The sequence below is a fragment of the Benincasa hispida genome, chromosome 12 (assembly GCF_009727055.1).
Source record: "Benincasa hispida cultivar B227 chromosome 12, ASM972705v1, whole genome shotgun sequence".
Classification (NCBI taxonomy): Eukaryota; Viridiplantae; Streptophyta; class Magnoliopsida; order Cucurbitales; family Cucurbitaceae; genus Benincasa; species Benincasa hispida.
The window spans coordinates 79,194,787-79,209,740 of NC_052360.1; the positions used below are offsets into that span (position 1 = coordinate 79,194,787).

General features: G+C 34.4%; 1 protein-coding gene across 1 annotated transcript; it reads left to right on the forward strand.

Annotated features, from left to right (window-relative positions):
* Window positions 1–511: 511 nt before the first annotated feature.
* LOC120067666 (endoglucanase 13-like) lies at window positions 512–5,375 on the forward strand. The gene is made up of 6 exons (XM_039019205.1): window positions 512–736; window positions 1,759–2,172; window positions 2,443–2,529; window positions 3,521–3,673; window positions 4,698–4,979; window positions 5,058–5,375. The coding sequence occupies exons 1-6, from the start codon at window positions 512–514 to the stop codon at window positions 5,373–5,375; spliced, it is 1,479 nt and encodes a 492-aa protein (XP_038875133.1).
* Window positions 5,376–14,954: the final 9,579 nt, after the last annotated feature.

Sequence of the window (14,954 nt, forward strand, 5' to 3'; positions counted from 1 at the left end):
ATTTTGCAATTTACCTGCAAAGTGAGAGAAAAAATAAGTGAAAATGGCAACTTACCTTTGCATTCTGTGGAGAATTTGAGAGAGTTATTATGATAAAATAGATTAATTAGGTAGGAGATTTGGGGAGAGAGAGGAGGACATAAATAAATGAAATGAGTATTAAAAAAATTGTAATAAAAATTATCAAAAAGACATAGTACTTATACTATCGACCTCGAGGTCTGAGGTTCGATTCTCATCAAATATGGTATCTACAATGATTGATAATCTGGTCAACTTTCAAAACAAATATATATCCAAAATCTTGATTATTTATTTTCTTTTTTTTCCCCTATTAATTTACCCAAAAATCACTGTCTAATTAATAATCAGGGGGATTCTCTTGTTCATTATGGCAATGGCAATACATAGCATCACATAGATATCTTTCTCTATATAAACAAACCCTAATTTCTTTCCCTTTGCAATTCTTCTTCTTCCTCAACATTATTATTTCTAAAGATTGGCAAATATGGCTTCTTATTCTTCTTCTTCTTCATCAAGTAGTATTGTTTGTGCTTTGGTTGGACTTGGAATTTTTCTTGGTCACATCCATGGCTGTCTTGGAGCTGATTATGCAACAGCTTTAACAAAGTCTTTGTTGTATTATGAGGCTCAAAGATCAGGAAAGATGCCCCCTAATCAAAGAGTTCAATGGCGTGGAGATTCTGGCCTCCAAGATGGCAAGGATGTAGGAGTAAGTTTTAATAATGTATCGCTACAATACGTTTGCATTATTACATACGACATGTATGTAGTTTTGGAAGTTATTTAATTAAATATTTGTCGTTATTAGTAAATGCTACTCTCGATCGAGTATCGATAAAATTTAGTTGATTTACGATCTTGATATATAGAATTCATGTTTAGTGATTTAATTGATGCATTAAAGTTTAGGATTTAAATTATCACAATTATATCTAAAAAAAAAAAAGTCATATATGCGATTATGATTTACGCATTAAATCAACCTTGGGTTAAGATTTTAATGCATGATCCAAGTTTTCACAAGATTCTTGTATATTTTGTCCTAAGAGGAAAAATGATCATATAGAGTTCATCATCATACTTAAGTTATTATCTCATAGTAATTAATAAGATTTTTAATTTTCAACTACAAGTCATGTACTTTTATTAACATTTTTATAAGTTCTTCGGTTCAACACCAACTTAAGAACTAAATCGACATTCTCATCCTATCTAAAGAAATCAACTAAATATATTAGAAGAAATTTAAAGTTATTTAAAAAAGATAGAAATGCTTATCTTGAATTTTTTTCTTTTTTTATCAAGAAATATTCATGTCATTGACATTTTTACAAGGATAATGGGATACACTCATCTCTATATTCCTCTCTTCCATCACTCACACCACGAAAACAATTAAGATTTTAAAAAATAAATAATAATGATTTGCAACATGTCACATTATGATAGGACAATTTGATGGAATACACAAAGATAGATGTTACACGGGATGTACCTAAATATTTTTTTTATAGGAACAATGATTAGATGCAACCTTTCAATACATCTCTTTTATACATAGAATGAAAAAAAAAAAATTAAAAAAAAAAAAAAAAAAAACTACCCCTGGGCACAAATTTTTTTTTTTTTTTTTTCATGAAACTCAGAACTCAACATTTGTGTAATTTCTTTTACCTAAAGACTTTTGGCTGTGTAACTTCAATATGAACTCAAAAGCTTAAATTGACACAGGTAGATCTAGTTGGAGGGTACTACGATGCGGGCGACAACGTGAAGTTCGGGTTACCGATGGCGTTCACATTGACAATGCTAGCATGGAGCGTGGTGGAATACAACAGCCAACTTGGGGCCAAAAATGAACTAAAGAATGCTCTAAACGCCATTAAATGGGGAACTGATTACTTGGTGAAGGCTCATCCATCACCCGATGTATTGTATTGTGAAGTTGGCGATGGCAACTCAGACCATGCTTGTTGGCAGAGACCTGAAGATATGACCACGCCTCGCACCGCCTACCGGCTCGACGACCAGCACCCTGGCTCTGACCTAGCTGCCGAGACCGCTGCTGCTCTCGCCGCTGCCTCCCTTGCTTTTAAACCTTTCAACGCTGCCTATGCTTCTATGCTTCTTGTTCATGCAAAGCAGGTCCTTTTTTTTTTGGGATTTTCTAAAATTCTTATGTGTTTGCTTTAATACGAAACCCAATATTAATAATAATATATTTTTTATTTTTTTTTTAGAAAATACTACTCAGATTTGACGATATTATTTATTGACTTATTCTATAATTATTTGAGATTCTTCAATTCAAATATAGTAGAATATATGTTTGGTTTTACTCAAAATGTCTCAATATCAGTCCCCAGTTTTATTTATTTTCTAAGTTTTTTTTTTTCCTTTTACTTTTATTTGTAGCTCTTTGATTTTGCTCGGAATCATCAAGGGCTTTATCAAAATAGCGTACCAGTAGCCAGCCAGTTCTATTCCAGTAGTGGATTTCAGGTACTATTTAATTTTTCTTTTTACTAGAATTATGCCATTAAATATTGTTAAGGAAAAACTTAGATGCAATGTGCCATGTGGTACAAAAAAAATTTCAAAAAATTTTGTGACTAAAATAAATGAGAGATTGCGGCTAATCATTCCCCTATTGTTAAATACACAAACCACTCATGAACAATAAGGATAGTAATAAATCAACCAACAAATTTTTATGGAAATGTAGTAAGCTAAACAATATTATAAAATTTAGGCCTCCTTTGATTTATGATCAATAATTTTGTTTTAAAAAAGAGAATTTTGTAGAATAGAATGAAAAAAATTCTTTATTTTCACTATATTTGAAAACACGATCGGTTCCAATTTAAATACTTGAATTTGAATTCAAAATCTAAAATGTGTTTGGTCGGTAAGTTGAAAATGCTAGAAAAGATTAAATGTTGTTTGGTAAAATATATTTCTTAAGCTTAAAATAATTAATAATGAGGTGTGATTTATTTGACAGAAACTTCTTCGGCCTTTTTCTAAAGGTGGTATTCCAGGTTTTTTAAATTTTGAAAACACAATTATAAACAATGGAAACAACATCTTATTGTTTTTTAAAATAAGCAATTTTTTATTACAGTTTTTGAAAACAAAGTCTACCAAATATATTTTCATCCTTTTTCTTTATACATATATATATTAATTTTTGGAGAGATATGTAAACAAGAACATATCACAAACCAGAATCAGAACTTAATTTCTCAATTTAAGAAAGAAAAAAAAAAGGTAAAATACACAATCTTAGAACAACACTTTAAGAGTTTCCTTCGTAACGATGGACAAAATTGAAAATTCGAGAATGTAATTATGATGAATACCTCTAAAATTATGGGTTTCTTTTGCAATTATCTTTTCGAAAAATTATTATTATACACTAGGGTTGAATGATTGTATATTAAGTAGGACCAAATGTTTTATTTTTTTTAATGGTATATTTGAAATAATGAAGGATGAATTGTTGTGGGCATCTGCTTGGCTTTATCGTGCAACAAATGATGAAACATACCTTAATTATTTGGGAGGGTCTGGTACTACTGGTGGAACAAGAACAATGTTCTCTTGGGATGATAAGTATGCTGGTGTTCAAATCCTTGTAGCTAAGGTAATATTATCTGTCACATATTTTTAAATTACCCTAAAATTATAGGTTACGGTTTGAAGGTCGATTCAAGTATAACAAATAAGATATCAATTATCATTTAATTATATTGTGAAGTTCAATACAACCTCGTTTAATATTTAGAGTCTAGATTGAAAATCGCTTTTGGTAGTATTACTACAACTTTCGTAGAAATAACGATTAGTCTTTAAACTTTGATTTGTAACAATTTAGTACTTGTATATTTAAATTTGTAATAAATTAGTACTTGAACTCCATACCTTCAAATATATAACAATTTAGTCCCTAACGTGAAAAATTCATCAAACAACTTATTTATGTAATGAACACTTAGGGCCTGTTTGGACTGATTAGAGAAAAAATTATTTTCAAAAGATTCATTTTTATTTAAACTCTTTTGATCAGAACTGTTTGAGAGTTTCAAAAGCTATTTTGAGTTGTTGTCAAACAATTCGATTTTTTTTTTTCAAAATGACTTATTTTCAAAATTAAACACTTGAAAAGTTAAATCAAACACATCCTTAGTCTTTATAATTTATAAACAAATTTGATCCTAATTAGTTTATCAATCTAGATGTGTGTAAGAAATTTCATTAAATCTCAATAGCTAGGGACTAAATTATTATAAATTGTAATGTAAGCACGATGACTAAGTTGATATTAGTTATTAAAATTCAAGGACTAAATTATTACAAAGATAGATTACATTGATTAAATTGTAACAAATTAAGTTCAAGAATTAAATTGTTATTTACATATGAAATGTTAATGACCAAAAACTTAAATTAATCCTATGTTATCTACAGTTGTTGCGTATTTCTAATCAATACAAATTGAACATAACTCTTAACTAATTTAGACATATATTATTGATTAAGAGATTAAAGATTTAAATCGTCTAACCGATAATATAATAGTGTAATTTACTGGAATGAGGTCATATGTCCCTATGGATTTGAGTCTATTATTTTGTATTGAGTGAGTAGTTTTGTGATTTGGTGGGCAGCTAGTTTTGGATGGGAAGGTTGAATCCTCAGGTTTGTGGGCAGATTTCAAGAGCCAAGCTGATCAATTCCTTTGCTCTTGCCTCCAAAAAGGCAGCTCTAATATTCAAAAAACCCCTGCTGGCCTCCTCTGGTTCCAGCCATGGAACAACCTTCAATATGTCACCTCCGCCGCGTTCCTCGCCACCGTCTACTCCGACTACTTGGCTGCCAAACGTGCTTCGATGCATTGCCTCGGCGCCCTCGTCCAACCCTCTGATCTCATCTCCTTTGCTAAATCTCAAGTACGAACCATGTTTAATATCTAAATTGATCTCCAAATATTCACTCCTTGTTTACAATGTTGGATATTGATTTTTCAGGTAGATTACATTTTGGGTTCAAATCCGAATGGAATGAGCTACATGGTTGGGTTCGGGTCAAACTACCCAACCCAGGTTCATCATAGAGGAGCATCCATTGTTTCGATCAAGAGTGACCCGGCTCTAGTTACGTGTCAAGGTGGGTTCGGCTTATGGTTCAATCGGAATGCTCCGAATCCGAATGTTTTAAACGGAGCAGTGGTTGGAGGACCCGATAATAGCGATGCATATTGGGATTCGAGGTCTAATTTCAAGACGGCTGAACCGGCAACTGTAACTCCAGCGCCTTTGGTCGGCGTCTTGGCTCGGTTGGCTTGACAGAACCAGGCACCAGGTTGTGATTCCTAATAACATCATTTTGATTGAATTTTAGGGGAAATTAATGTTGATATAATGTGGCTCAAAGTTGCCTTTTCAAATATTGTATTTGTCAAAATTGTCCTTGGAATAGAAATAAAATGTGTTCCATTTGATATATGTGCCCTTCATTATTTTATTTTTTATTTTTTATTTTTTTGCAGAATGGTCACAATGATGAAAAACAGGATGAATGTGGTTAATCATAAATTTGGTCCGTGGTTAAAAAAACTTTAATAATAACGTAATTATTCTAAGACACATACCTTACCCTACATTTCTTTGCTTGTGTCTTTTTGATGTAATTTTGGAACTAGTTGGTGTTGTTATTGCCTAAAAAAATGAATAAAGTACACTACTGCAAACATAGAATATGTTAGCCCCAATGAATAGAGTTGAGTAACTCATTACTTATTTGATCATGGAGTACTTAAAACCTTCTCTGTACTCTACAACAAAACAACTCCTCCGGTTAAGTTAACTTCACTCTTTACTCCAAACATCTTTGTAGATTAGTAAATTTAAGAATTCATTAAAAATTTATAAAAAAAAATATTGTTTGCACGAGATTTCAAGAGAAATTTATTTCATGGAACTTGAACTTTGTATTTGTATTAATTTTGTGGATTGCATAATATTTTGATGCTTTCAAAATAAACTATAGTCTTTAAACTGGGTGATCTTCTTGAATGATCGGTCTTTGGGCTTGTTGATCTTCTTGGATGATCGGCCTTTGGGCTTAATGATCTTCTTGGACGATCGGCCTTTGGGCTTGTTGATCTTCTTGGACGATCGGTCTTTGGGCTTGTTGATCTTCTTGGACGATCAGCCTTTTGAGTTTGTTGATCTTCTTAAATCATCGGCCTTTGGGCTTGATGATCTTTCTAGATGATTGGCCTTTGGACTTGTTGAACTATCATTTTTTTGGCTTGATGATCTTCTTGGATGATCAGCCTTTGGGCTTGATGATCTTCTTGGATGATCGACTTTTAGACTTTATGATCTTCTTGAACGATCGGCCTTTGGGTTTGTTGATCTTCTTGGATGATTAGTGCTCGCATGAGTCTTCCGAACAAACTTGTTTCATGGAGTTGAACTTGAGTTGGTGTTGATGTTGATGTTTATTTGATGCGATGTGATTCGATTTCTAATACTTGATCCTCTAATTATCTCTCGATTGAATATGTACACTTGATGTATAGAAGCAGGGCGTGTGGATATTCTTGAGCTTCGAGACTTGGAAGAATGCTTGTATCTTCAAAGGACTTCAGTCTTCAAGCGTGGTCAAAATATTTGTATCTTCAAAGGACTTCAGTCTTTAAAATGTTTGTATCTTCAAAGGACTTCAGTTTTCAAACATGGTCAGATTCAGGAGTCAAAGGAGTCTTCTGATTGTAGAAAATTTCTTCTAAGCTCTCTAGAGTGTAGAATTGCTGACCCCTCCAAATGAGGAGAGTTTATCTATTTATAGAGTTCACAAGTGGGCTTGAGCTTGAGCTTGGCCTGAGGAGATTGAATCTTCAACTTGTAGATTGTGAAGATACGGTCAGTTTGTTGAAATCTTCTAACTTTAAAGCTTCAAATAGTTCAGATCTTCAGTTCTTCAGAATTTGAGAACTTCAGTCTTCGAAGCTTGAGAAACTTCGGTCTTCAGCACTTGAGAGCTTGAATCTTGGATCTTGGGAGCTTAAATCTTCAAAGCTTTAATATGTCTTCTGATCTTCAAAGCTTCGATATGTCTTCAGATCTCCAGAGCTTCGATATGTCTTCGATCTTCAGAGCTTTAGTATCTTCTGATCTTCAGAGCTTCGATATGTCTTCTGATTCTTTAGTGTCTTTTGATCTTCAAAGCTTTGGAGGAATAATGTTCTTCAGATCCTTGGGCTTCAGACTTCAGATCTTCAGAGAGCTTTTGCCTTCAATTCCTCCAACTTGCCCCTCCAAATGAAGAGATAAGACCTCTATTTATAGAGGTTTCTCATGGGCCTTACATGGGCTTGGGTCTAATTATTTTATTGGACCCAAATTGGGTTTTGCTAAAGTTGGGCTTGGGCCCATTTATTGTTGGGCCAAGATATTGAACTTGAGCCTAATCTTTAATTTAACCCAAAATTTCACCATAGGTTTGAATTGGATTGAGGCCGAGCGACTTTAATTATTCGGTTCAATTTAACTTATAATTTTTTCAATAGGCTCAAACTTTCATTGATGACGTGACAACTCGTGATTCATCAAAATTTCTAATTCAACAAATGCCCCTTTTTGAGATTTATGCACATCTATACGGTGGGTGAATCTCAAAAAATGTATTTTGAAATCAAAGTATGTTGCATCATCATGATCAAAATATGAGAATTTAGCTCAAATTTTTTATTTGAAATTTTGTTTGCTTGACACACTTTTCGCCAAATAAACAAAAAAAATGAATTTTAGTCCTTGACTTTCTTGTTCCCGAGTAAACTCTAATTTAAATTAAAGTAAAATGTATTCTCCACTTTAATTGCAAATGTATCCTAAATTCTACAATTTTTTTAGATTTTGGAATATACTCAATTCTTGATGAAAATTTGAAGTAGAATTTTGACTTCGTCTTTCTCTTTCCTCCAAATTTGATTTGGTGAAGCTTGGAGTGTGCCCATGTTTTGATTTGAGGTAATACTTAAATTATGCCGAAGCTTTGACATTGGGGTAAAATTTGATTAGTATTGCTAATCTTGGCATGAATTTGGAATATGATTTTAATTTTATTCCAATAAAATTTGGAGTACACCAAATTTAACTTGAGAATGATTTGATTTTGAATATAATTTGTATTCAATTCAAAAAGTTTGCTGGGATTTGAAGTAGACTCTTAAAAAAAAATATCAATGTCCTAATACACCATCATTTTTCTTTAAACTGACATGAAGAGTTCAACCTGAAACTCAATATAGATTTAATTTAAATTTTACTCCAAAATAACGGGAATTTGTGAACCAACAAAATCGGGTTGGGATATTTTGAAGCGTCTCCTTCTCACCTTGACAATTTTGTGCATCATAATCACAACAAATTTTTGAATTTTACAAATTATAAATTCTAATAACCACCCAAATTTTGAAATAGTTGAGAAAGATCTGATATTTTGTTTAAATTTGAATCCTTGTTGGTTGGGATTTGATTCCCTTCTCCTATATAATAGTGAAAAAATGTTAAGAATTTCATAACTTTCAATTCTATGTATTTTTCTATTTTTTTATCCTCGTCAAACTTGTTCTTTTTTTACATTTTTTTCCATTTTTTTTTTTGTTTCTTCTTTTTTTTTTTTTTTATCTTCCCTCCTTTTCCATCTCTCTTCTTTTTTTTCTCTTGCATCTTCATTCATGTCTTTTTATTTTTTTTCCAAAATTTGTGGCAGATATCACATATGGACTATAAATTGAGTGTATAGTATCAATTTGTAATCAGGATTGACTATGAATTGATTATATAGTATCTCTCCTGATGACTGCCTTATAATATGTGACTATATTTGTCTGTAGTCGATTCTCGTACTTACAGTGGCCTTCCAAACTTGAGGCTTTTTATTTGTTTATTTGGAAAAACTTGTTTGTTGTTATCACATAGAGGGAATAGAGAGTCCAATTTGTCCTTCTTCGTCTTCGGCTCTTTTTTTTAAAAAAAATGAAATCTCTATTTTTTTCACTTTCCTTTATGTAAAATTCATTTTTTATCTACTCGTACACACCATTAGAAACTTCGTTCGATCACCGCCAACGTCGGCATGTGTTACAAGATGTATTTGTGGTCATGCCTGTCGAAGAAGAAGATGAGAAAAGCAAGGGCGAGGTACAAAGAGAAAGTAGGAAAGGGGCAGAAAGAGATAGGTGAAGGGATCTTAGAAAAGAATGTTATTCTCTTTTTTTTTTCTTTTTCTATACTTACCTTTTTTTTTTCCTTTTTTCTTCAACTTCACCGTTTTCCTTTTCGATTCTGCTTTCTTTTTCTTTTCTTTTTTTTTTTGTGTTCTTTTTTTTTTATTTTTGTTCCTTTTCCTTTTTTTTCCCTGTTTTTTTCATTTTTTTTTATTTCTCTTTTCTTGTTTCTTCACCTTTTTTCTTTTTTTTTTCTTTTCTCTTCTTTATTTTTTTATCTTTTTCATTTTTTTCTTTCTTTTTTTTTTTTTTTTTGCTTTTTTTCTTTTTTATATATTTACGTTTTTTTCTACTTTTTGTTTCTTCTCTTGTAAATAAGTCAAATTTAGATAATGATTGAATTTAACATTTTTTTTAATTTCACCATCTTCTTTTTTTTATGGTTTTTTTTAATTCACCACTTTTTTCTAACAACTTGCCCCCACCCTTTTTTTTTTACAGGAGTTAAGCTATTAGGGTGGTGAACAAAGCTTGAAGATGAAGCTATTTTGAAGATAAATTGAAATCAACTACTCCAGATTTTAGAATGGGGTGCACTAAAATTGAGCAAAACTATAGTACTTGAATTTTGTAGATGAAGCGAAGCTACACTTGAATTTTGTAGATGAAGCGAAGCTACACTTGAATTTTGTAGATGAAATGGAGCTGCACTTGGATTTTGGTGATGAAGCGGAGCTGCACTTGGATTTTGGTGATGAAGCGGAGCTGCACTTGGATTTTGGTGATGAAGCGGAGCTGCACTTGGATCATGAAGCGGAGCTGCACTTGGATTTTGGTGATGAAGCGGAGCTGCACTTGAATTTTGGTGATGAAGCGAAGCTGCACTTGAATTTTGTAGTTGAATTTTGGTGATGAAGCGGAGCTCTAATTGAATTTTGGTGATGAAGCAGAGCCGCAGTTGAATTTTGGTGATGAAGCGGAGCCGCAGTTGAATTTTGGTGATGAAGCGAGTCGCGCCAGACTTTGGAGATGAAGTGAGCCATGCCAGAATTTGACAGATGAAATGAAGTCGTGCCATCAGTTTGGAGATGAAGCGAAACCAAGTTATGACATCGTAGATGGAGCCATTGAAGATGGAGTGGAGCCATGCACATCGGCCATGAACTTGAAGATGGAGTGGAGCCATGCACATCGACCTTGAATTTGAAGATGGAGTGGAGCCATGCACATTGACCTTGAACTTGAAGATGGAGTGGAGCCAGACACATCGACCTTGAACTTGAAGATGGAAGCCGAGACATGCACATTGATCTTAAACTTGAAGATGGAAGTCGAGACATGCACACTGATCTTAAACTTGAAGATGGAAGTAGAACCATGCACACTGATCTTGAACTTGAAGATGGAAGTGGAACCATGCACACTGATCTTAAACTTGAAGATGGAAGTGGAACCATGCACACCGATCTTAAACTTGAAGATGGAAGTGAGCCATGCACATCGATCTTGAACTTGAAGATGGAAGCGGGCCATGCACACCGATATTGAACTTGAAGATGGAAGCGGGTCATGCACACCGATCTTGAACTTGAAGATGGAAGCGGGCCATGTACACCGATCTTGAACTTGAAGATGGAAGTGGAGCCATGCACATCGATATTGAACTTGAAGATGGAAGTGGGCCATGTACGTCGATCTTGAACTTGAAGATGGAAGTGGGCCATGTACGTCGATCTTAAAGATGAAGGAGCATCGACGGAGCTTCTGAACTTGAAGATGGAGGAGCATCAACAAAGCTTCTGAACTTGAAGATGGAGGAGCATCGATGGAGCCTCTGAACTTGAAGATGGAGGAGTATCGACAGAGCCTCTAAATATAGAGATGGAGAAGCATCGATGAGACCTTCGCACTTGAGTTTGAAAAAGCATCGGCAAATTCTCCGCATTTGAGTTTGACAAAACATCGGCGAATGTCCACATTTAAATTTGATGAAGCATCAATGAATCATCAGCAGTAGACTTGACTTTGCGACTTTGAGCATGAAGATGGCATTACAAAGCCTCCAAACTTGAGCATGAAGATAGAGCATCGATGAAACCTCTGAACTTGAAGATGGAGAAGCATCGATAGAGCCTCTAAACTTGAAGATGAAGGAGCATTAATGAAGCCTTTGAATTTATAGATGGGCATCGAAGAAACCTCTAAACTTGAAGATGGAGGAAAATCGACGAAGCTTCTAAACTTGAAGATGGAAGAACATCGATGAAGTCTCTAAACTTGAAGATGGAGGGGCATGCAATCCAACCCTTAAACTTGGAGACAGATAAGCAATAGTGCAACCATCAAATTTGGAGATGGAGAGCCATCAATACAACCATCAAAGTTAGAGTTGTAGAAGCAATAGTGCAACCCTCAAACTTAAAGACGAGGAAGTAGCAATGTAACCATCAAATTTGGAGATAGAGAAACAGTGGTGCAACCATCAAAGCAGTAGTCTGATCCTCAAACTTGGAGATGAAGAAACAGCAGCACCAACATCTTTGTAGAGGAGGTAGAACTACAACTTTTAGAGAAGGAGCGAAGCTACAGGGAATAATATTTTGTAGGGGAAGCAGGGAAGTCGCACCAAACTGGAACTTCGAAGAGGAAGAAATGAAACGTCCAAATTTGATTTCAAAGAGGAAGAAGTGAAGCCTCTGAACTTGATTTCGAAGAGGAGTGAAGCACTATTCCAAGTGTGTGCTTTTAGTTTACTACATTAGCTTCTTAAAGGGATGAATATCTTAAATTTGTTGTGTTGCCCCCAACAAGGATGAACATCTTCAATCTGTTGTGTAACGTCATACGTAGGGTAATTATGGTGCCCTTTCTTCATAGTTCAAATTTTTTTTGTTAGATTGAATTTGAAGTTTCTTTCAAGTTACCTACGTATCCTTTACAATGACAGGGATCAAATCATAACGTAGTTCAATGAAAAGATTTTTTTGGGGTTGTTCACCTTTTAAGCTCATGCAGGCCAGAAGCACCATGCAGTTTAGGCTCTTACGATAAGGAACTTCTACATTTAATCTTCTAAAGCTCTTATTTTATCATGGCTTTGATCATCCTCATTTGTAGGATTCATTAATATGATGAGTTTTGGCTTCACCGTCTAGGAACCTTCTATATTTTATCAACAGACAACTTCCATGCGTGAAGGGATACGACTGTGAATCTTTTCGTCGTTGTTTTCTTCGTGAAATGGTTTTACATTTAAGGTTTTCATCTTTCTTTTATGTTGATCAATTTTCATATTAAGACAATCAAAAGCAGATTTGAAGGTCGATCTTTCTTTGATGTGAAGATACTTATGTTGGGATTAGTGTCCTAATTCTCCTGAAGTCTCGTAGTTAGTAAACTCTACACATTGTTATGAATAAAATAAGAGTTATTTTATTTGGCATTTACTCATATCCAATAAACAAAGCTTCATGGTAATTGTATGTAAACTTAAGCATGTATATGAGATATACAAGTGGATCATGCCTTAAGTGATAACCTAAAAAGGTCTGTAGTATAAAGATTAAGGAGGGATACCTGATCCTAGTGACACTATGGATACGGCTTGTTTTGTAGAGGTTCGCAAGTGTTGTGAACTACTATAGATGGTAGATCATGACCATTCATGTGGAGTCATGCGAGCGGAGGTGTCCTATACAAAGAGTTTGTATCAAACCAGACCACGAGATGACTAGTTTCTTTATAGAACACCGTTAATACTTGAGACTTACATCTCACCTAAACGACCATAGGTGACATAACTTCAATCCTGGGTGTTTTAGGAACTCCTGCCTTTAAGGGTGGTTCTTTTATTAGTACGGGTGAGAGTGGCCAGATTGTCAACTCAACATACCTACCTTTTTGGGAATTTGTCTGATTTGGGAGCTGAGAACTCAGTTACACAAGATGGAATTCACTCCTTCCCCAAAGCATGGGTAAGTAGATAGATTGCTCCCTTAAAGGCTGATTCCGGGTCTTGAACATAGTGGCCACAGCTTCTCTTTGGAAGAGAGGACTCAGTCATAGTAGGACTATGACTTATGTTCATTAAAGAGATCAATGGTACTTAAGGAGTTAGATGTAACTACAAGGGCATAAAAGTTATTGGCCCAGCTGCACCTACGAGCGATCTGTGAAGGGTTATTGCACTGTTGATTGGTTGATATGGACACAAAATATATCTGTAGTAAGAAGAGTGCAACTGTCAGTCTTTAGTGAAGTGCCTGGTAGTTAACGAATAGTGGATCCTATGACTAAAGAGTTTAGTCAGTTATTCACATACCGTTGGAGCTTCATGTTACAGGTCTATAAGGTCCCCTTGGTAGCTCAATGGATTCAAGTTGAGAATCAGTTCTTGGTGTTGATTTGAAATGTTCAAATTTACAAGAGGAAATTCGATTATATATGATATGATCGATGTGATGTATGAGATACATCAAGTGAAAGATTAATGTAAATGAGATTTACATTAAGTACCATGAAATAGAAAAAGAACTATGGTTTATATGTTTCATGAGACGAAGTATTAAAACCATAGGTTATAAATATAATATGGTAAATTGGTTATCATATATATTTATAATAATATTAATTATTAGAAAATTATATCTTTTTCTCTATTAACCAATTGAGTGGGAGGTTATTGGTGGTTTCATGGTAACCATGAGATGAAAGGAAAAATGTTTTCATAAATTTAGTAGATTTGAGAAAGTTACTATTCTCGGCAAATTGCTCAATGAGTTGCTATCAAGTGAATAGGATTCACTAAACGATAGCTAAAGAGAGACTAAACGATCGTGGAGTGACACTACATGATAGTTCATTCAGTTGGTTGTCTTCTACACGATTGCGGAGGATTTGCTATACGATCGTGGAGCATTTACTAAACGATTGGGCATTCATTTATACGATAGACTTTTGTCATCTCTCACTTGCTCAATCGTTTACACGATTGTTATTCCTCCAGTCTCTTCTCTAACCAAGTCCACACAGAGCCCACACTTCTAAATACTCAGCCCGAGAATACCTAGGTAGCCATTGTGGTGGTGTTACTCAACTCGATTGAGTCAAGGTGTTGGAGGCTGTTCGTTGAGTTTGCGATGTTTATATGGTGGTCGCTGTGATCGTGTTGTGTTGTGGTCGATGTGTTCGAGCGTTTATATGTTGCAGTCTTGAGGATTGAACGAGTGTTCATGATCGAGAGAGTTTGAAGATGAGTCTTCAAAGGTATGTATAATGTTTCCCTTGATTATCATGTAAAGCATGCTGTAATTTCATATTTTACATGACCAATTAGTTTTTGTTTCTTGATTGTAATTGTGTATGTTCAAATACGAATGGAATTTGGAACGAACATTCCACTGCTTATGGAAATCCTCATGTCTGATGTCCTTCAACTTAGCCTCTTGAAAGCTGAAGTTCGAGTTGCAATAGACATTGGCCATTGGCTTTCTTCTTCTATCGTGTTCATATTCAATCTTTGGAAGACTGAAGATCGAGTAGTTGAAGGCTTGATATGATCGAGGATAGAAACTCTTTCCTCCATTTATTTTGAATCGTCGACTTCTTCAGTAGTTATATGTTTGTTGTCGAATTCCGCAATGCTGACAGCGTGACATGTAATAATTTCTTATATTTCCTCTTGATG

Coding starts and splice junctions, on each gene's coding strand:
- LOC120067666 (XM_039019205.1), top strand. CDS start 512: ATGGCTTCTTATTCTTCTTCTTCTTCATCAAGTAGTATTGTTTGTGCT. Junction 737..1,758: donor AAGATGGCAAGGATGTAGGA/GTAAGTTTTAAT, acceptor AAATTGACACAG/GTAGATCTAGTTGGAGGGTA. Junction 2,173..2,442: donor TTCTTGTTCATGCAAAGCAG/GTCCTTTTTTTT, acceptor TTTTATTTGTAG/CTCTTTGATTTTGCTCGGAA.